Below are 22,444 nucleotides of genomic sequence, written 5' to 3'. Positions count from 1 at the left end.
TTCCCCTGAAATTTGTTTGACCCAAGCATCGTCGTTGCCGCCGCTACCTGACGCGCTGCTTGAGTGAGACCATGTTTCTTGAGCATGTAAATAAAGAATAACATGGTCTTCGTTTTTCTGAGCACTCATTTTGACTACGTACTTCGTTGAACAGTGCTGCCTGTGTAGTAAGGCAACTATAGCGCTAGAGCTTTGTTCGAGCAATAACATAATTAGTCGCTGCCTTGCGAGAGAATGGGAGCAGTGCTATTAGCAGGACTGTTCTGGAGTGCATTCTTCATCTCATCACCGGATGTACCCGAGTGATAGCAGCATCAACTAATGCGTGCGGTGCACCACGTTGGCCAGCATGTACCTCTTACGATACCGAATTTTTCAATGTAGTTAGTCCAATGGTTAGTGCAAGGAGATTTTTTCTCAAGGAAAATGTCAGAAGCTTTTTGTTGTAAATAGAGACAAGGCTGCTTTTCGATTTAGATCTCCTTCGCCTTTCAGAGGAAAACGAAACCGGCTGCGTCATAACTAATATCCCTCACGCTGAACTAAAGAAAAAGTAATGCATTCTGTTAGACAGAAGTACTAGCCCTTAGCGGGATGCAGACTTCGCACCACGTGATGAGACAAAGCTATTATTTCTGACGATGAGGAGCAAACAATAATTCCATGGTAGAGACATTTGAGCGACTTGTTGCTGCAGCATCGTCTGTTCTAACGCAGTAGCGTTAAATACCTCATAAAATCCAGCGTCGGCGTTGTAACCGAAAAATCAGGGGAATGGCTCTGGGAGGTGGTCCCCAGAGAAACTTAGGAGGCAGGTGGAGCACCTATGTACCGTCAATTTGTGGCGTCGTCATAACCTGCCCACCGATAGTGAGAAAACTGCATAATGTGGCAGGTGGCGGGCCCACTGCTGGAAGCACCTGCCATCTCAGGGCAGTGGCGCATCGCTTAACCGCTGGCCACTGTGCCAGGAAGAGTGGGAATACTCCTATAGGAATCTATGAATGTAAAGCAGAGCATGACCTTCTGCACATATCGGAGTTAACCCATTACGCTATCGCGTCCTACCCTTATGATAGATCTTAAGTATCCTCTCCAATATTTCCAGTCTTTGGCTTCCTTTATCACTTTTCTGAAAGGCGGCGCACCGTGTTAAGAGCTCTGATTCACTCAAGAGTGGGGCATTCCAGAACGTGCATTAAAACGCGAAAAACGTAAATGGCGAATGAGCGAGAGCAAAGCAGAACGCGAGAATGGCTGCGTAAGGGAAGAGCATCTGACTTCAAGTATCTGCCGTATGCACTGCCGTAAGCTAGAGCCGTTGCACTGGCAAATTTTGCTGAGCGCTTGGAGCTATCTTGCCTTTTCTTTTCGTTTTACGTTTTTTTTCTAGGTTGAATGAAGAGGCTACGTTACACTTCAGCACTCTGGCCACGGAAATGCCATTTTGTTCCCAGTCCATACAGCGTCGCTCAATAACAAGCTGCGCACTGTTCCAAGTCAACCCACAAAACGTAACCAATCAGAGATAAAAGGATGAGAGGGTAAAAAAGGACGTGTCTTGTGTCATTTGCTTTCTGGGGTGTAAGGCGGCCATGTCGAAGAGAAAGCTTACCGCTGAATCACTCCTTCTAAACTGCAACATATTAGGTTTTCTTTAGCTTTACAGAATTTGAAATATTCAGTTGTGACAACAACCAGCTTGGACTTAAGAAACACCTCGATACTTTTCAAAGCACAACCCCGCGCAGCGATTTGAAAGGGTAACTTTAAAAGCCGTGAACGTGCAAGCTGCCTGCTACGGCGGTTGCCATAATCCAGTAGTCTTCAACGTATTAGCGCTGCTAAGACTTAAGGCAACCTGGAGGCCTATGCCACGTCTAGCAGAGCTTCGGTCCCTACCGGCAAGTATTCCTAGACAATGTTCGCCTTGACACGCCCACTGCAGCTTAGTTCGGTAAGTTGCCGTTTACAGGAAAAATTAAATTAACAAAAGTATAGCCGCCGCGGTGACTCAGTGCTTATGGCGCTCGGCTGCTCAGCCGAAAGACGCGGGTTCAAACCAGGCCACTGCTTTCGTATTTCGATGGATGTGAAATGTTAGAGGCTCATGTACTGTGCGGTGTCAGTGCACGTTAAAGAACCTCACGAGGTGGAAATTATCTGAAGAGCACCGCTGTGGCGTACCTCATAGAAGTGATGCTTGTTAGGAGTTGTTGATTCATGATGGTAAAACAGCGCATAACAAGACGGGGCAAAGAAGTTACATGTCGTCATAGCCTGTGCTGCTTTGAGACATTAAACCCCGCAAACGAAACCAAACCAATAAAAAGTACATTTTACTCGACAGCAATGAAAAAACAAATTGCAGTGCATTGTGCAACGCTAGACAAAATCTACGGCAGGTATGCGTTCAAAAAGACACTAAAAAAATTATCTAAACAGAAAGCTGTGGTAGAGCGCCAAATTAGTCTTCTGGATCCCTACAACTTTATATACGCTCAAAAAGGTTAATGCGTTGCTAAGAAAATCGTAAATGGCAGTGGCGACTTCTTCCACCTGTCACACCCGCGTAATATGCCGGTGCTGTTTCACCCAAGTTACGTCACCCTTTCGGCGGATCAAATAAAAGAGCTGTTATCGAGGCCAATCGTAGAAAATGAACAAGAACAAAACCACCTTTCCCGCCAGTCACACTGACACTTGTTAAAATATATATCGATAGATGGCGCCACCATATTGTTAGCCCTGCAGCTGGCTTCATCGTCATTCACGCTATTGGCACCTTGCGCTCACAAAATAAGGCGAACGTCGCTAACTTCTTCGACGTCCTTCGCTTCTGCTTCTGAAGCTGCTGCACACGATGGTTCACTTAGGCCTAGCAGGTGTCATGCGAAGCGTCTCGATAGCACTCACCGCGCTGTTCTCCTATTTCGACGGTACTTCCCTTTCTCGTTAAGTCAGAGTTACACGTGAAAATGATGAGCTAATCATGGCCAGCGAATGATTCACTTCACGAGATGCACCTTACCGGATCTCCCGTGTGGCGTGGGCCTTCAGTTCTGTTATTTAGAGCTATTTTGTGTCTAATCCAACCTCAGTGCTCTGTAAAAACGGAAATTTTCAACCTTGAGGCACTATTCTATCAATTTAGATGGATTTAACATTTCAGTTTAGTGTCCCTTTAACGGCGTTAGGCGTGCGATTTCATGGACGTACACAGCCTCCCTTTGAGTGTGCTGATTCCAGGCTTGTCTGAACCACATGAATAATGAGGGAACTCTCTCCACACAGTCGCGACTGCACCTTCATGTGTGCAGGTCCCTCAAGCTTAAAAAGGAATAAACAGTTTGCACAAAAAGACGAATTTCTTGATTTTATCTGTAGTAAAGTTACGAACGGCTTTCGCCAAGAGGAAAACTAGTTACAAAAAAAAAAGAAAAAAGTTTGCGTCACATATAGTTTTAAAGTAATCAGTAATTGAATGCTCAGAACTTTCCTTCCTCTCACACTGTAGTGACCTGCAACCGTAGACCAGTGATTACATCAGCGGGGGACGAAAATCGGCGCAGAGGATTCTTCGCACAAAAGGTGCATCAATGGAGCTGTTTAAGGCATGCTTGCGTCGAAATGCATGAATTAGGTCTAAAATGAGAGTTGCGACTGATGTGTGAAGCCGCCACCTAAACAAGGCGCGAAATATTGAATCATTTTATTTGATAACATATTCTGACACGCTACACCTGTGAAATTTGTCAAAGTACGTTCCACACATGGCACCGTCGTGGCCCTAACTACGCATGGTCGTAACCACGACAATGCCATTATACAACGTACTTCTGGTATCGCAACCGATTTTAATTATGTTTCTCCTCCCTTAATTAGCTATATCCATATAGTTCTTGATAAAGGAATGGGTTACCTGACTCACTCAGCTGTCATGATTTGTATGCGGATTCCACGTGAAAGAACTAAGCTGCACTTCATTTGATAGTTAACCACAAGAACTGGCGTCTTCATTTTTGTTGGTAATGGTTCAACCTACGAAAAAAGAAGCATGCATGTTCTTCTAAAAGGAAGTACGTTCAGAGTTGTGCACCGGAAAGTAGGAGCATTACTGAACTTTTTTTTTTCGCATTCCAGTGCACTGGCTAGGCTTTCAGTGGCTTCTAATCATATCTTTCAGATCACATTGCAGAATTCTTACTTTCTCTGTCTTTAGATTACATGCCGGTTGTTTTTCTTTTTTAAAGTTTAGACGTAACATGCAAAACGGTGTATTTATCTGCCATACTGAAGGGGCTTACGTTTTCTACTCTTAGAAGGTCTTAACAAGAATTCATGGCCTTGACACTGTCGTCATTCTACTGCTCGTGTTTTTGCCTCTAAACGCTTCTTTTAGTAGCCAGAAACTTTTGCCAACTTCTCTCATCTGTTGACTGCGGAAAACGGGATTGCATTTTCGCCGTTTTTGAGCTGGATTAGTTCAGTGGACTGCGTCATTCCTGGCTGACTAAGTTTGTTTTCCCACAAGTTTAACATTAACGATCCGTGCTACAGCATGTGGGAAGGAAACGTACATACCGGTTACGCGCGCAATCTTCGCGCGCACGTCAACAATTGGCGTCACCGCTGGTAGCGCCAGCCACCTTGCTGCCATAGCCAACTTCCGCTGCTTGGCGACATGCAAGCTTGGGCTTAGGCGCCGCGTACCCTAGGGTCTCCCGGTTTCGCGTCGCACCGTCAATCATTCTTTATTTTGCTCATCCAAACAACAAGCAAAAACAAAAAGCAGCAGAGGCCGCATCACAAGCCGACGTCTAGCTTGCGCCCTCGGCCGTAAACCGAGGTCCCAGGCTCGATTCGTCTGTTTTCTGCCACTTGTTTTCTTTTTCTTCGGGCAGGGAGCACATTAAATCCGATTCGGCATTAATAGCCCTCGAGTACCTGGGATCCCATCTTGGTATCGGGAGATTTATGGACGACCGCGGCGGCAAGTTTACGGCAGGCAGCTCCCAGAGGGACACGCAAGGACCGCTGTCGGAAGGCAGTAAAACGGCCGCCACGAATCAAATGCGCAAGTTCCAACGGCAGCTTCTCGGTCACGCCCCTCAGCTGCGCGGTGGGTATATCTTGGCCGGTCCCCAGCACAGCAGCATCACTCTCAGGCAAGCAGAAAGCGCCAGAGTAGCCAAGATGAGGATCCACGCCCTGCCCTTGGCTGTAGCCGCTGCGGTAAGCATGAGCGATGCTTGGAGCTTCGGGAAGTGGTCGCTGGGAGTCCGCTGTTCCCTGCTAGCAGGGCACGCCAGATGGAGAGAGGATGCATCTTAACTGGAACATCAAGTCTGTCATTAAGAAGCCGAGACAGCTTAGATGCGCTCGTCCAGTTTCCTGGTATGTGCTGGAACGCCGAGACTTTAGGGCAAACCATTGGCTCACGACATAGGGCAGTTGCGAGCTGGAAGGTAAAGGAAGGCTGAGGTAGGGTGGGTTTTGTGTGTGCTGTCCAGTATTGTATAAGTGTTATCACTCTAGTATAAAACTTCGTAAAATGAGTCTAACTGCAGCACTTAGACTTTACGGTGGATGGTCAGTACTTGCAGAGACTAACAGTGCCGGTAAAACCATTCGCATTGGTCTCTGAAGAAGTGCGCGTTGATCGCTTCATGGACTTGAGTTTGTGAAAGCGTAACCATTTGCAAAGGACTAACCGTCATGCCGCTCTTACCTTTTTCTGTTTTGTAGTGTAGGGTTGCCTTTTAAGTATTTTCAGCGGGTGGAGGCGGGATCGTTCTGCACGCTTGCAAATGTAATATCTAAGGAGAAGTTAGGACGAGCTGCGCAAGATGTCCTGATGGGTTGGGGAACCGAAGTACCTCTACTGGCAGTAAGAAAGCGATGATTGAAGTTTATTTTGGTTTCGAAAATTTCTGCAGGATCAAAAAATGCGCCATGACCAAACAGAACTTATGTCGACTAACCCTACTTATTCTTCGCAAGCGTCCAAAATCAGATATCAAATTGCAAACCATAAAGCACTACACCAACCAAAATGGAGCAACGCCAGATATCCGAGATATCTCAACTATGACAGGTGCGGTACTAGCACAGTTCATTGTACCAATCAGGCGTAGTTAAAGTAGTTTTTTTCAGAAAAAAGGCCATCCAAAGCACACTGAATTAAATCCAAACACTTTGGGTTCCTTCATCTCTGAGTGGCTCGTCGAGGGCTCAGTGTCATTTGACGACATTATTATCGTCTGTATCAGTGCGCAATGAAAGATTGTTAGCATACCTAGCAAACATTTTAAGTAACTCTTGTGACGTATAACACTATTACATTTTTTTCTGATCTGATATCGCTAGCGCTTGACCAATGTAGACGCAGTGCAAACAAGGTCATTTCTGAAATACCGGGGAATCAGTTAATGACTCAGATTTTCTCACTTACCGGATTTCACTAAAGTGGAATAAGTAAGCTGCTTGGAATATGCCTGTGTTCAGTCAAGTGTTTTCTTTTTATCTCTTGCAGCTTTTCGCCTGCTTGCTTGTTGAGGGTAAGATACTAGTTATCTTCTTCATAGCTCAGATTGTCGTACCAAAGAAAGTAATGCTCAAGTGTTAACTTTTACACTCTTTTCCTTCACTTCACCGGTCAGTTCGAACACGTTGTACCCTTTGCGAGATAGTGGGACTTAGTTGTGCATTTATTTGTCTTCTGGAGAGTACTGGGAGTGTGGTGTTCAGTGGAACATGCATGGATAATATGTAAAATGAAAGAAATAACATGCGTCTTTTGTTATAAAAACTTCCCACTCATTACTCTTTACACGACTCAAATATCTTAACGAATTGCCGAGATGCTACCCATTGCAACTTGCGTCCTCATTGTGTAGAAATTTTGGCCGCAAAAAGAAAACATTTTGCACGCTATTTCAGCGTTCACTTCATACTATCTGGATCTAAAACTGGTTTCATGTTCTTTGGCTTTCTGCAGCTGCTTCCATTACTATTAATTGTGCAGTAAAACTTCCTGAACTTAGATATAGTTACTTTCGAGTATTACGATCAGAAACCACAAAGTTTTGTGGCGTACTTCTCTAACAGGTCGGCATCTTAGCGAACAAGCACGGGAAGAAGAAAGGCAGTTCCAACAGCAAACTAAGGGCGCTATCAAGGGAGCTCTCCTCCAGCAGCAACAAGCTTCACAAGTAAAGGGAGCCATTAAGGGAGCAATCAAGGGCGGCCTTCTTCAGCAGCAGCAAGCCTCACAGGTCAAGGGAGCCATCAAGGGAGCTCTTCTTGCCCAGCAACAATCCGGCCAAGTGCAAGGAGCTCTTAAGGGTGCCATCAAGGGAGCTCTTCTTCAGCAGCAACAAGCTTCACAAGTCAAGGGAGCCATTAAGGGCGCCATCAAGGGTGGTCTTCTTCAGCAACAGCAAGCCTCACAGGTCAAGGGAGCCATCAAGGGAGCTCTTCTTGCCCAGCAACAATCCGGCCAAGTGCAAGGAGCTCTTAAGGGTGCCATCAAGGGAGGTCTCCTTCAGCAACAACAAGCCTCTCAAGTCAAGGGAGCCATTAAGGGAGCAATCAAGGGTGGCCTTCTTCAGCAGCAGCAAGCCTCTCAAGTCAAGGGAGCCATCAAGGGAGCTCTTCTCGCCCAGCAACAATCCGGCCAAGTGCAAGGAGCTCTTAAGGGTGCCATCAAGGGAGCACTTCTCCAGCAGCAACAAGCTTCTCAAGTGAAGGGAGCCATTAAGGGAGCAATCAAGGGTGGTCTTCTTCAGCAACAGCAAGCCTCACAGGTCAAGGGAGCCATCAAGGGAGCTCTTCTCGCCCAGCAACAATCCGGCCAAGTGCAAGGAGCTCTTAAGGGTGCCGTCAAGGGAGCTCTTCTTCAGCAGCAACAAGCCTCACAGGTCAAGGGAGCCATTAAGGGAGCAATCAAGGGTGGTCTTCTTCAGCAACAGCAAGCCTCACAGGTCAAGGGAGCCATCAAGGGAGCTCTTCTCGCCCAGCAACAATCCGGCCAAGTGCAAGGAGCTCTTAAGGGTGCCATCAAGGGAGCTCTTCTTCAGCAGCAACAAGCCTCACAAGTCAAGGGAGCCATTAAGGGAGCAATCAAGGGTGGTCTTCTTCAGCAACAACAAGCCTCACAGGTCAAGGGAGCCATCAAGGGAGCTCTTCTCGCCCAGCAACAATCCGGCCAAGTGCAAGGAGCTCTTAAGGGTGCCATCAAGGGAGCACTTCTCCAGCAGCAACAAGCTTCTCAAGTGAAGGGAGCCATTAAGGGAGCAATCAAGGGTGGTCTTCTTCAGCAGCAGCAAGCCTCACAGGTCAAGGGAGCCATCAAGGGAGCTCTTCTCGCCCAGCAACAATCCGGCCAAGTGCAAGGAGCTCTTAAGGGTGCCGTCAAGGGAGCTCTTCTTCAGCAGCAACAAGCCTCACAAGTCAAGGGAGCCATTAAGGGTGCCATTAAGGGTGGCCTTCTTCAGCAACAACAAGCCTCACAGGTCAAGGGAGCCATCAAGGGAGCTCTTCTTGCCCAGCAACAATCCGGCCAAGTGCAGGGAGCTCTTAAGGGAGCCATCAAGGGAGGTCTCGTTCAACAGGCTGCTGCCCAACAGTCTTTCCAACAGGCCGCAGCTCAGCAAATGGGTCGCCGTTAACCCCGGAAAACGTGGATAGATAGTTGTTGTGAGCCAGTGCAAAGACTAGTTTTGGTGCTTAAACAGTAATAAAATTATTTGTTGATGTACTAATCTTCCTATTACTTGGTCGCATACGACGTGGTGACTAAAAGCCTGAGTCATGGCGAGTTTGGTACAGGGTGTGCAACCAAATCGGAGGACCGATGCTGTTGCGCTATTTTTTTTTCAGCCTGATAAAAACCAAGATGAAAATCTTGTTCTGGATGCATTATCACTGTGGACACCGGGGAAGTGCAACAGCGTTGTCAGATACCATTAAGTTTCTCATTCAGCATGGATAATTAAGAACAACGTTATGCTTTGTACACAAGCACAAACTGTTTCCCGGCACTTCTGATATAGTACGTGTAAGAACTACACATTATCAACACTGCCACCATAATCGAACTAGCTAAAGTAGCTGCTACAAGGCAAAAAGTTCCTTCAATTTCGTGAACAGAAGACGCGCGCAGCGCGCATTTGTTCATCCATTAGACTTGTGCAAATGTTTTTCACGAAGTAAACACTATAGAAGAGGCACTGTACAGTCAAATCATGTGGAAGTGAACAGGAGTTCATGCTAACCCAGAAGCCGTATGGCGGCCTGGGGTTGCCATAGCAACCTAGTCACTAATGTGGTTCCTATCAGGGATTTGAAGTCGAGCATAAATTATGTAAATTGTTTTGCAGCGCTAGCTGGTTGTGCGACGTTGGACTGACTTATACACACATCGACAGGGTTCTTTCAGTTCACCTCCACTCTCACAAGAACCCCACGTGCCGCACGCGACCGCAGACGACGATGACGAAGAGGCATAAGGTAAGGGTGGGAAAACGATGAAGAGGGGTCACCCTGTAACTCGCCTCGATCACAACTGGGTTGGCAGGCAGAGACAACTCACTTTTCGAGGTGTATCCTAAAGTCTTGCTTAGAGGAGGAATTTCGGTAACGTGATCGTGAGCATGCCCGTGAGCGCATGCGTAGTCAGAGGGCAGGCCCTGAGGCACGTGCCAGGCAAACCGTTGGGAAGAGCTGCCGATGAAATGATCGTGGAACGCGATCCCGTGAAACACGGTGAACAGAACGCCGGGAGAACACCCTAGCACCCTAGGGTACATGCTGGGGAGGGAGAAGCTCCTAGGCTGAGATGGAAAGTAAAAAAAGAAATGATGGTCGATTTGGGTAGTTAGGCTACATGCGGAATTAGATGCGCTAGCACTTCGGTTCTGGCGTCCAGATTCGGTGTTCAGTCGAGGCAGTTGTTTTGATATCGATAATGTGTCAATGCCCATATATCCGGAATTGGCCATTCTCTACTTTACACTGATAGATCCTTGGCAGTCCTCGTACCACTGCCGGTGCAGTGGAACAGCGTTCAAGCGATGCTCCACTGCCCTGCTATGGCAGGTGCTGCCATCGATGGAACTTGGGTTGAAACCCAGGTTGCCCTTGCCGAGGAACCTCTCGCGATTAGTTCAACTGCCACCTGCCATGCCATGCTAGGCAGGTTGCTGTTCCGTATAAACCTTTGAGCAGATGGCAGGTGGCCCACCACCCGGTGGCCAGGTGAGCAGCCTACCACAAAGTGTGGCTTATTTAGACATAACGGGAAAACACAATGGCTAAATTCGGAGAATAAGTGCTGACGCCCTGAAATACCGCGACGCTAATCGGATGTTCCATCATTATCTTCATATAATTATTTTGGTTTCTTGCTGAGTTCGTATCACACTGTGGTTTCACAGGGACCTAGCACCGACACCTCAGGCGCCGCCACTCAGTTCAGTCCAGATGGGCAAGACGCAAGAGTCAGGTGAATCTCGATGGCGACCCTCTTGCGTTTGAGCTTCAATTCAGCATCAACCCGCTTGGCTTTACCTGTTTGGTCAGCGACGGACACCTGAAGAGACTGCAATTTTTAGTTGCAGCTCTACGCTTCAGCGCCACGGTCGTCAGTAACGCCATAGTGAATAAGCCTTAAGCTCCGGCTAGCGCTGATATTCGCCTAATCTTTTCTGATCATCTGGTGTTTTTTTTCTCATTGATTCATTTTTCTCATTGATTTCATTTATTTAGCTTCTGGTGCTTGTATCTACGGGCAGTTCTAAGGCCCTTGAACCGGTTGTCGGTTGATTAAGGTGTTAAATGAAGGCTCCTATGCGGACAGCTTTCGCGGCCCTTGAGGCTCTTGTCTAATATGGGTCAGCTGAGTAGCCTGAAATTTGCCCGAAAAATGTAGGCCCCCCGTAGCACCACAAAATACTGTAATTTTTTAATTAAATTGTTGTGTAAGTTACAGTATAGTTACATGCTGCATTGAAACCTTATGCTAATGCTAAAAATTAACAAATCGCGCTTTATGCTGCATCGTAAACATTATAAGTTTGCACTGATTATTATGCTAGTCATAACTATACCGCAACCACACTAAAATGTAAATCTTGTGATAATTTTAAAATTGTAACCGCTTCTCATCACTTCATTAGTTTGTTAATTAACCGTGAAGAAAGTCTCTTTTGCTCCACCCGACTCCTAGACATGTATTTTTATTTTTCCTTGCTAATGTTTACCTTTTCTTTTATTTTGCTTGTTCCTTTCTGTTCACCTGTGTTTGATTTGTATTCACTTTTTTTTTTTTTGAATTCCAGAGTGCAATGCTCAAATTTTTATTATGTTTGTCATTTTTGTTCGCCCACCTGCTATGGTCCCTGATGAGACTGGCAGTATTCTAAATAAATAAATAAAATAATATAGAAAATATTTTCAAACGTTGTATTTCAGTTTTCCGCTGTTTGTGCGGTAATAGTGCTTTTCAAATTGCAGAGCTTTTCAGTTAAATATTCGCGATACTACCTGCGATTGACTGCATGCACAGCCCATTCATTTTCTTAGAACGATTCCTGTCTGCCATTTACTGCCATCATTTATGGCATCTTTCACTGCTGGATGTATAAGCATGAGGCCACGATATCGGTTTCAAGGTGAAGGTGTGAGTGGCATGTATTATTTATGATTTACTGTAGAGTGTTTCGCCCTCAATACGATATGGCCCATTCTACGTGTTGAATGAAGTTGTGGCGGACCATTACAAAATGATCTTCGTCTAGCATGACTGCTTTACCATTTGAGCGAAAGTCGAACACCTGCAGTTGAAATATTTAAGCAAGGTTAGGAGAATGCCATTCACAAGCTCAACTGTAACGTGTCACAAATGCTAGAAAAAAGGATATTAAGAACAAATGCCTTTAAGTCTGATTACAACAAAGAAGTAGCATTACTGCAATGTTCCGGTATTACTTTGGGCCGTAGAAAAGCAGTAGAGCACCCTCTCGTCGATGGTGTGTTTAATTACATGTGCATGGCGCAATAATGGTTTGCCAACGAAATAAATGCTAAAAATTGCTTAGCAAATAGCCACCTAATTTTAAATAATAAAAGACAGTCTAGAACATACATACAAAAGCTAGCAGAAAATAAAAAAAGAAAATGTCATTACATGCCATTTGAACTCGAGCACTGATTTTAAAGGCAGGCAATATTTGCTTCAAAAATTAAAGTTGTATTTTCAGTTTTCTGGACGCGTGTTAAATATGCTCTTTATAGAAGTCCCCCGGGGTGCCACAAATTATATGTGGGAGATTGCTGACCCGCGACAACGATCTACTTATGGTATATAGTTTGAGAGTCTGCCCTGAGCATGACAGCCAAATGGAAATACCTGTGATGGCATTGGTACGAGAAAACTATTTGCTTTTTACTGGCGTTTCATAAAATTTTGCATGATATTTCTGCTTTTATTTTTTTCGCCGCACGTTCTAGTAACCATGACAAGCTTACTTCACAACACGCCGGAGAGACTTCCCCCAACAAGTTTTATTTAATAATGTCGCCACGCCTACTCCAACACCAGTCATTCTTGAATCCCAGTAGCTCGTAGAAGTATGCAGGATGTCTTATTATATAATATTTCAGTCACTGAAGTTATATTACTATGACAGAATACACCAGTAATTCCTAAATTATGTAACAGATCATTTCTCTGATATGCTTTCAGCAGGTAGTACCTTATCATATAGTACTTTTAATGAAGCTCAACTGAAACAAACAAATATGCTTTCAGAAAATTTATTACTGTTTTGAAGATAGTTCTGAACGGCAAAATTTCGATACAAGCACTGTTAGCGCCCGAAAAACTCTTCGATCATATTTATAAACCTGTGATAGTCGCCGAAGTAAATAATTTTCAGAAAGCCTTCTAGAACCTTGATCACGTCGTTTTCCACGTTGCACTTGTAAACGATGTAGTCGTGGAGAGAAGAATGCACCGACTCTGAAACATGAATAGTTGGTGGAGTCAGCAAAATGAAGCTCATGACACAACCAGCGGCAAGGCAACACGTATAGTCTTGCCTTGATATACGTCGGAATGCTGGGAATTTTGAATTATCTCCGAAGTGCATCACGACGCAGCGGAAATTTTTCGGAGCTCAGCAGGACGCTTATCGACACCGCTAGAAAGTATATCCTTGCAACTGCATCTTTTGCTCCCTGGAGTTTGACCTCTGAACATTTAGTATATGCAGTATCCAAGCGGCAACTTACTTAATGACATTCTCAGCAACATTTGTGAGCGCATCTTTTAGTTATGCTATGCTAGTTATGCTTTTTGTTATGTATTTAGTTGAAAAATACGTAACATTTGCAACGCGAACTGATGTTCAAATGACTGATATTATATTATCAAATAGTCTCTGAAATTCGGCGTCATTAATTTTTTTCTAGGCGTGTATGTCCGCGTGTGTTTGTGTATGCGTTTGTGTGTGTCTGTTCTGAAAGAAGACAGAAGTGAAAAGTGCCCGTAGTCAGTATGCGTGACACCTCACCTAGCTTTTGAGCCGCCTTGAGGAACGTGGATATGGATATCTCAGCTCGGTCGTCTTCGAGAAAATCTGCATGAATGCAGAAGTTTATAAAAAGAGCCGTAATTCTGTGTTCCTGAACAGCCTATAAGAGTCTCTGAGTCTCTGAGATGGAAAACGTCCGTCGAGCAAGAAAATTTTTCGTAGTAATAATATAGACAGCTTTATCTATGAGAGATTTCATAATAAATGTAGTAACTTACCGTAATTTCCGCTGTACAGTCCGGGAAATGCATATATGTAGCTGAAATTTTGGGCTTTTAGGACTATCTCTCGGTGTGGACTATATATTTTTTTCTCTATAGCCGAATATGGTATGAAGTCCCCAACGCGAATTCTATTAGAGGCTTTGTAATTCTTGCACTGCATTTCAGGTATATTTTTATGCGCTGTTTGCGCACCTTTATGCATCGGACGTAGATAATCTAGTAATACTTTCAAACAGAAATTGAGCCCTGAGTACTGCACAGCGGGTGCTGAGTCTAAGCCAGAAATTAAGGCACTCAAGAGGTATACATCTTGTATTTTTTACTCTGATCATTCCGAGAATTGATATTCGAGGGCATTCTGCTGCTTCACGAACCCCCACGATCAGAATATACTTTCTTCCTCGTTGTGAAAAATTCCTTCACAGAATCAATAAGTGACATGGCGACTGTCAGCGCGTGAGTGATGTACATGACGGAGCACGAAGTATTGTTACAAATTTCCGCATAGAATATGCACAGAAATAGAGACCGATTCAGTGAATGCACTTTCAGTTGTTACCGCGAACGATGACAGAATTTGCACCATGACTGGTGAAAGTTCACCGTAAAGTAGCGAGGCTTAAAGAGTACTTCCAGCGAACGCACCGTCCTCTGTCGTCGTCGTCGTCGTAGCAGTTTGATTTGGAAATGCTTCTGATGTTGCCGTTACACCCTCAGTGGTGCTCGCCAGGCCTGAAAAAAGAACAAGTTTATGCTTGAAATTCACAGTGGCAAAATTATCAACAGTGGCATTTGTTCCCTGTGATTAGTTAGTCCAGACCTAGACATTGAGGAGAATTCCCAGAATGTAAACAAACTTAAACACTATATAGGCACTGTTAGTACGCACTGAAGCGCAGCCGGACTCCATTGGGGTTACCTTAGTAGCGCAACTACCACAGAGCGGCGGAAGTCCAGGGTTACAGTTCCGTACCACGACAAAACTTTCTTCCACTGCTAATATTCTGGGCTGCACTCAAGCGAATGCTTATGTGTAATTACTCGGTAATTCAAGTCTACTGCACCTAGCGTGATTCCCGCATTTCTGTGGCTTAAAATCGCACCATTCTCATGACATCACAGTGCGCACTGACAGCCAGGACGCTCTGTGTGACTTCGCCACCAAGATGCTGCCGGAACATATCCACGCCCAACAAAACACCTACCTTCACCAACACCCAATCCTGCACGTCCTTGTAGAACATACCCAATTGCACACAAAAACATTTTTCAACGAGAAAGAGTTTATTAACGCAATTTTTTTTTCATATATACTGCAAGGTTTCACTATAACTACCAATATATCCGCATATCTCCCGTCAGCATGCAGGCTTGCATTTTCTTGCTGTTACGGTCTTCGCTACCGTCAAAAACGTTTATACTTGGTTTTCTATTGGAGTCTTAACGGCTTTATGTGAGCGTTGGAAAAGCTTCAAAAGAAAGATTTTTCTACGCATCGAAAGAGCTCATTACTACCTTCAGTGCGTACATAGCAGTACTTTACAATATTCCAGTATTCAAAAATTTTCTCCAAAAATGCTGCGCATGTCGGTTCCCGGTCACCTCAAAATAAAAGGGACCGAACGACCACATTCCCTCGCTCATGACACGTCTCCTATAGCAACACTTCCCCTTGGCCGGGTTATTACAATCCCAAGGACGAGCGACTACGCACAGAAAGCACCGAAGAGAAGGACTGACAGAAGTACGACACTTACGCCTCCTTGTTCCTCCCGCTCCTCCATATCTACATTCATTAGTCAAGCGAAAACAAATCCTCTCCCATGTGACGTGAAGAAGCAACGCATACTCAAGCGTTCTGGACACCCCCGCTTTCAGCTTTCAGGTATGTGGCGCATACCTTCACAGCACACACACGTACTTGACCTGCCCCCTTGCCGCCCAGTCACCGCACTACCTCCATCGCAGATTTCTACGCATCCAGGTATCATATTTTTGGGAGAGCTGGGCCGATCCTCTTGTTGCACTCAGCCCAATACTGTGGCCAACGCTTGTTGCCCATACCGCCAACGTGTCGGGCGATACGGGTTCCTACTCTCCGACTTCAGACAGTGGCCCAGACCAGGATCGAGAAATAGTTTGCTCTGCCTCTATCTCTCGATGTGTGCATTGATTCTGTTTCGCGAATCGATCTGCTAGCCTTCCTAGTCAGCTTGGTTCGTGCAGAGACTACCTATAACAGGTGGGACAGCGACTTCGAGCCATGGACTGGGAGGAATTTTTCTTTAGCAGCAGAGGTTCTCAGAAAACTGTTGCGCTTCACTTCTTTGCCGTACTGCGACTCTCAGCTGGATGCTAATGAGTAATAATTATCACGAATGAAGTATTATCTCTGGGTGCCTTCATTAGGTACCGAATTTATGGTAGTTGGCCATTCAGTAAAGCGTTGTTACATGTATTTTGTGATCTGGAGTGCGGTGCTGCACTGTATTTGCTTTCCTATAATATTCAGAACGTCAAGGACTTTGAAAATGTAGAAGAAATGTGCAAAAATTACAAGTTGTACAAGCATTTCATTCTCACTTGCGTTCTGCTTATAAGCGCCTGCACTGCCTACTATCCACTGACCGCAGTCTTCCTTTGGAGCGCTTTGAAACCTCGCTGTGTGAGAGAGAGAGGCCTCACTGTATTACTGTTCTAGCTACAGTGTTTCTACCTACCTTATTACTTTTTCTGCTTCCGTGCCTAGCCACAGGCTAATTAAATAGTGTGAACGAGAAAGGTCGCTTTTACTCATCTCTACCGGGACTCAGATTATTGGTTCTGTCAAGGTACTTTACCAGCTTCTCTTCGCTTGCCGCGCTTTAAAGACTGGCTGCATGTGGTCTGATGGTGTAGCATGGACCCTGCGTAATGATCAAGAGAAAAAAACGATGTTAGTTTCACTTTTCTGCTGGATTACGTCAAATCAGTGACAGCTGTATAATCAGGATCCCAACGTTTTGTTTTCGTGCTTTAGTAAACTCAGCCTTCTCTCAATGCTGAAGGCTTTGTTCTTCGTTTCTCGAAAGCCAACGGCGTCCTGACAAATATTTATAACTGCATTTAAATTACCAGTCTCACTTTTCTTTATTCTTGCGCTCCACTCTTTCTGGGCTTATCATTTCGCTGCAGTTTTTGACACCTGTGAGCGTACGCCGACAACTCCCTGCTCTCTTCGGCAAAAACTTTTACTTGACGCTGTTTGCACAAAGGTCGCTGGAAAACAGCACTGCTCTGTCATGCGAACGCACCGATAATATTGATGATCTTATTGGCTGTCCCAATCCGGTCGTCGTCCTTGAGCGAAGACATTCTCCGAACCGCAAGAGGGGATATCTTCCGGATGAACTGGCAGATGGCCTCACCAAAGCGGAGGTAGCGATTCCGAGAATCTGGGAAAGGAAATCGCTCCGTGTCACGAGATTCTCTTGTTTTCGGTTGCAAGGGGCTCTGGGACTGACCACACAGGCCAGAGCAGTGGGTAGCACACGCGGAGATACTGTAAGGTAGGATCTACGGTCAAATGTGAGAAGATCCAGAGGCACAGAATGACCCGGCCGCCGCGATAGATACGCGCAGCGTTATCGAAAGCCACTAGCTAGTAGCTAGAAATATACGTGATTTCTAAGACTAATTTATTTTACACTACGAGGCTGCTGAGAAGAATTGAGAAAATCAGAACCGTCATCTATGAGATGCCATGAAAGTAGCAATTATAGAGATGACGCGCTTATTCCTATTTCAAGAATGCCCGAGATAAACAAATTATTTCATTTATTTTATATTTATTTATTTATTTATTTATTTATTTATTTATTTATTTATTTATTTATTTATTTATTGAGTGAGTGAGTGAGTGACCGAGTGAGTGAGTGAGTGAGTGAGTGAGTGAGTGAGTGAGTGAGTGAGTGAGTGAGTGAGTGAGTGAGTGAGTGAGTGAGTGAGTGAGTGAGTGAGTGAGTGAGTGAGTGAGTGAGTGAGTGAGTGAGTGAGTGAGTGAGTGAGTGAGTGATTCGACCGAGTCACTAGTTCATCAGAATGAAAACTTGTTTTCAAGTCAATCGTCCATTGTAAATTACTGCAGAGCAAAATAGTTCAGAGAAAAATGATCGCTGGCTAACTGAATGACAAGCATTGTGGTTTTCATGAGCAGAGCGCGATGAGAATTTCGCGGTCACAAGTAACAAACGTGAAATGCTTACTCATTCTGACAATGTGCAGCCTGCGGAGCTTAGCCATGCTGGAAATTCCCTTCCAGGCTTCAGCTGAAATTCTCAAAGTTCGAGACAAAATGCTCACATCGTTCTACATGTCTTGTGTCTTGGTTAGACGTAGTATACACGATATACAGCATATGGCACAGCTTACCTCTCATTATTTGCGACTCAACTCGTCGAGGAACTTCTTGATCAGTCAGAATCCTCTGGAATTTGTCCAAGTACGCTCTTCCCCTGGAAACTTTGTAAGTGCGACTTGAAGACACCGGTCAAAGCGATATGTGGATAGAACCAATCGCATAATAAGCCTCACACACTAACCATTACGTTATACTTTTAAATTCTACTAACAAATAAATTGAATAGTAAAATTAATTATGAGTACATTCATGACAGTTATAATAAAATGTTAAGCTGATTCCGGCGCATCGTTGAAAACTGGAAATCGGAGCTCTACAGTGCCACCATAAAGAGGAGAACAGTGCGTATAAGTGCAGCCACACACACCAAAAGGCGATGCTCTGCTGCCGTGGCCAGCCAGGATTTGAATGGTCTTTTCTGAAAAAAAAACAATTATAAAATAAGTTACGAATGCTATTTTCTTTGTTTCCACTGTTTAGAAATCTTCAATGCCATATTCTTTGGGTTATGCAGTTTGCGCCACTCGAACTTAGTTGGAATTTTCGATGTTCGATTTCGGTGAAAACTTAGTAATGCATAGGCATGCTATTATTGCACCAGAAATTAAACAAAAATGTGGGTAACGCTATGGAAATTAAAGGAACACCTCGAAAGATAGTTATATGCTACTGTTTTCTCGTTGTAAGATGAAGCAATTTGAAGTTTGCGTTTACATACTCGAAGGTAGCGTTTTGGCACTTTTCCTGATTATACCCCAAACCAGGCGTGTTCAGACATAAGTGTCCGTGTAGATGAACAAACCACGTACGCCTGTAGATATGCGGGAAAACATCTGCCGTGGCAAACTTCCAATGACCTTTACTATACCTAAAGGTCACTGGGAGAGGCCTTAGATCTGCGGGGTACTATAAGAATAGGGCAATAGGCTGTAATTCAAGTGAACTAACGCGACGCAAAGTGACCATTGAGAAGAATTTAAAATCTAAGAAAGAAATGTACTAATTCATTTTTGACCTCAGCTAGCAGGATTTTCCGAAAATAACCAGCTTCCACTCTACATTTTTTGTTTCTCCATCCATGATTTCCGTGCGTGTGTTGGTCCATGGCAATAACAGCTGAGAACCGAGCAAGGAAAGCATCACAGTGGCGAACCCTCCTCACATGTGAATTGAGGTAACAACTTCGGCAAACATGCAGCCTGCAACACTAACGTGGCTGCTTCTCAACTCTAAGGACAAGGGGAGAAAAAAAAAGACTTCTTGTGGAGAAAGTGATTGTATTCGTCTCGTGCGCCCAGCGCGTACGAGACTGTTTCGCGTGTTTAATAAGGGCAAAATAATGCAGTAGAGTTTTGTTTAGTCACCTAAGCAAACTACATTTCTTTCCAGTAAACATTACCCGAACTTTTAAGAAAATCTTACCGTCAGACAGATCATCAAAATCTGCAAAGGAAAGTATGTTTCACTGAAACAGTGCCACCAAGATGACTAACATAAGCCCCGAAGCCTAGTGTGTCTTGTATAGTTACCATTTGGTACAATGTCTTCATCTGCAAGAGAAAGAACCATAACAGGCGATAACCTTGAAGTCACTTCGGTTACTTGCCATTTATAGCAACAGTATTTTTGCAGACCGGAAAGCGACAGCGAGGACGAGTGAAAAAAACAAACAAATTTACCCCTTAAAAAAGAAACAAGGAATAATGATCTTCATTCCAGATAACCCAATATGCGCAGCGTCATCCTTCTCAAAAAAGCTTCTGTAGTCGGTTAAACCCAAGAGCAAAGCAGTGAAGTAGGGGCTCTAAGTAGGCCCACCAACCTATGGCGCCGTCCTATTGTCATGACGTAACGGTCAAAACAACTTGCAACTGCTACGTCCGCCAGCAATTGCCTTCTAGGAGAGGCAACGTGGTTGACCACTACATCATTACAATAGGCCGACACCGAGGGCCTATTATGAGCTACATTCATAGCTGCGTTATCCAATGCTATCCGACTGCAATAGATCCAGCTAAAGACCACTTTTTTGTGAAAATCTGCCTTTATAAATGACAACTTTATACAATTGCTTAGCAGAAACCAAAATTGTCATCGAGCCGAGGTGAGATGAATGTACAAAATGAAGTTGACCACTCCAAACATCCATTCGGCAACACTCACCTGTGAACCCATTGCATCTTGCGTGAGTGCACATTATGGTCAGCCACAACAGGGCGGACAGCAGTCGAAGGCACATTTCTGGACAAGATCTTTGGTTTCTATAAGTGGACGGAAAGCAAAAGAAAAGCCTGTACGTGCATGGCCGCATTGCCATTGCTTTAAGTTTGCGCAGCTCGCATCAAAACAAAGTCCCATTCGTTATAGAATGCCAGGCTTGACAATGTACGAATACAGTTCACTCTTACTGCAATGGTGCAGCGGTTACGGAGTGCACTACTGCCCTGCGATGGCAGGCGCTGCCAGCGGTGGAGCCTGTGCAAGCCAAGTTGCTCGTACTGAGCAACTAGCAACTTGTTGCGACCAATCATTAATTTAAATGCCACCTGCCATGGCGGTCAGTTCCGGCGAGCAGGCTGTGATGACGTCACTAGGTCACGTGACCTATGTGGCCCACCTAGGTTGCTTCTGCGGTGGATGGCCAGCTGGACCACCCTATTTTTCGCTCACAACGCCGACAACGCCGACGCCGGATCTTCTGGATAACGGCCTCTAAGGCTATCGCGTTGAAAACGAATAAGTAAATTAACAGATAAATAAGTATCACGTTCCACTTTTCAGAGAGAAAGAGACACAAAAACATTTTAATAATCTCTTCTGTTCAGGGGGTGATGCTCTCAAGTCCGGGACTCCAAGGGCTGTTGCTGCCCTCCAGGCCCTCTTCACCACCTGAAGCTGGGTCGAAGGGTCCGAGCTGGACACTATCGCCTACCACTGCTCAAGGCTCCTACTGTTTTCTTCAATATCTGAGTTTGCCTTGCTACATGCCCGGGCTGTGGGCTATAGGTATCTTGGTACGCTGGGGTATGTGCCGGCCTGTAGGCCCCTCCAGGCTGCTGCCTGTGCCCTATTGAGTGTGTTGTCGGGCGTCGGCAGTTTTCTCCTTCTAGTTGAAAGTACGCAATCAGTCCCGTATGAGTTTGGTGTCAGTAACTGCAGAGGCCTGCCTATACAGGAACTCTCGCTGTGTGTAGCAACAATCCGGACTGACCAGATTCAAGCGACAGAAGTCGCAACCGAACTAGTAATCAAAGGGGTAAACCGAATTGGCATACAAACAACAATAATTTGTGACCCACAACCTGCGTACAGAAGCTTCCAGGAAGAGAAAATTAGCAGACAGACTTGCCGGATAATGCAAATAAATGATAAGGATATCCGTGTAAAATTTTAAGGACACCAGCACAGATGTGCTTGACAAGGAACGAGGCCGCAGATCAGGGCCACTCGAGGCTTCACCTTTTGAAAACGAGGTCGCGGAATCGAATCCCAGCCGCGGTTGCTGTATTTTGAATGAGGATAAATGCTCCCGACTTGTACGATATCAGCGCACGTTAAAGAATCCCAGGGGCCAAAATTACCCCGGAGCCCTCTACTACCGTGCCTCTTTCTCTCTCCTCAATTCAGACCTCCCCTCCCTCCCTTTATTCCTTCCTTAACGACCTGGTTCAGGTGCGGTCTCTGAGTGAGACAGTTACTGAGCCTTTCACTTCCACGTAAGCACCATTCGCAGGCTAGGAATAATTCAACAAAAAATTCATGCATTTTTCATTCTTCAAAGTTTTTACTCTGTTTTTAACTTTACAAACAATGCCTTTTTTTTTACAAGAAATAATCATATAATAAAAAACGCAGGCATATGCAAGCCCTGACATGCTGGACACCGTTTTTACGGTTGTCTGCGCCCCTCGCGGTCACATTACGAGTTATCGCGGGCGACAAGACGAGAGACATGACGCCAGGCCTCGACTTCCGCTTCCCCAATCATCCGCCAGCGTCCACGCGTAGAGCGTCGGCTTCTCCTAAGAGAAAGCTGCGGAAGGCATAAACAAGGCTTACCTTCGCCGAGAGTCAAACCTGTCGCGGGCGCCGTCCCTTGTTACAGTAGCGCCATCGCCGGTGGAGAGGAGAAGCTAATTAAGAGCTGCGGGGCTGGCCCTCATTAACCAAGGAAACTTTGTAAACTTGACACGCCGCACAACAGCTACGGGTTGGCTCCGGGG

General features: G+C 45.1%; 2 protein-coding genes across 2 annotated transcripts; one reads left to right on the top strand and one right to left on the bottom strand.

Annotated features, from left to right (window-relative positions):
* Window positions 1-5,111: 5,111 nt before the first annotated feature.
* On the top strand, window positions 5,112-8,703 carry LOC149335015 (uncharacterized). The gene is made up of 3 exons (XM_089553721.1): window positions 5,112-5,235; window positions 6,536-6,560; window positions 7,111-8,703. Exons 1-3 carry the CDS (start codon window positions 5,197-5,199, stop codon window positions 8,670-8,672), a joined length of 1,626 nt encoding a protein of 541 aa, XP_089409847.1. The 5' UTR covers window positions 5,112-5,196; the 3' UTR covers window positions 8,673-8,703.
* A 4,146-nt stretch (window positions 8,704-12,849) lies between these two features.
* Window positions 12,850-20,630, bottom strand: LOC149335014 (uncharacterized). The gene is made up of 11 exons (XM_089551715.1): window positions 20,385-20,630; window positions 19,751-19,771; window positions 19,644-19,664; window positions 18,589-18,639; window positions 18,233-18,322; window positions 18,067-18,129; window positions 17,116-17,256; window positions 16,663-16,728; window positions 14,468-14,554; window positions 13,578-13,643; window positions 12,850-13,024 (listed from the first exon to the last, which is right to left on the bottom strand). The coding sequence occupies exons 1-11, from the start codon at window positions 20,536-20,538 to the stop codon at window positions 12,873-12,875; spliced, it is 912 nt and encodes a 303-aa protein (XP_089407841.1). The 5' UTR covers window positions 20,539-20,630; the 3' UTR covers window positions 12,850-12,872.
* Window positions 20,631-22,444: the final 1,814 nt, after the last annotated feature.

The sequence above is a fragment of the Amblyomma mixtum genome, chromosome 7, assembly GCF_055824585.1.
Source record: "Amblyomma mixtum isolate Tamu chromosome 7, ASM5582458v1, whole genome shotgun sequence".
NCBI classification, from domain to species: Eukaryota; Metazoa; Arthropoda; class Arachnida; order Ixodida; family Ixodidae; genus Amblyomma; species Amblyomma mixtum.
This window is presented reverse-complemented; position numbering and strand designations above follow the sequence as displayed.

Excerpts from the sequence above, each read along its gene's own strand:
- LOC149335015 (XM_089553721.1), top strand. The coding sequence starts at position 5,197 with ATGAGGATCCACGCCCTGCCCTTGGCTGTAGCCGCTGCG. Across the intron at positions 5,236-6,535 it reads CCTTGGCTGTAGCCGCTGCG|CTTTTCGCCTGCTTGCTTGT; the intron begins GTAAGCATGAGC and ends TATCTCTTGCAG. Across the intron at positions 6,561-7,110 it reads CGCCTGCTTGCTTGTTGAGG|GTCGGCATCTTAGCGAACAA; the intron begins GTAAGATACTAG and ends CTTCTCTAACAG.
- LOC149335014 (XM_089551715.1), bottom strand. The coding sequence starts at position 20,538 with ATGGCAATGCGGCCATGCACGTACAGGCTTTTCTTTTGCTTTCCGTCC. Across the intron at positions 19,665-19,750 it reads TGAAGACATTGTACCAAATG|ATTTTGATGATCTGTCTGAC; the intron begins GTAACTATACAA and ends TTTCCTTTGCAG. Across the intron at positions 18,130-18,232 it reads TGAGTCGCAAATAATGAGAG|CTGAAGCCTGGAAGGGAATT; the intron begins GTAAGCTGTGCC and ends TGAGAATTTCAG.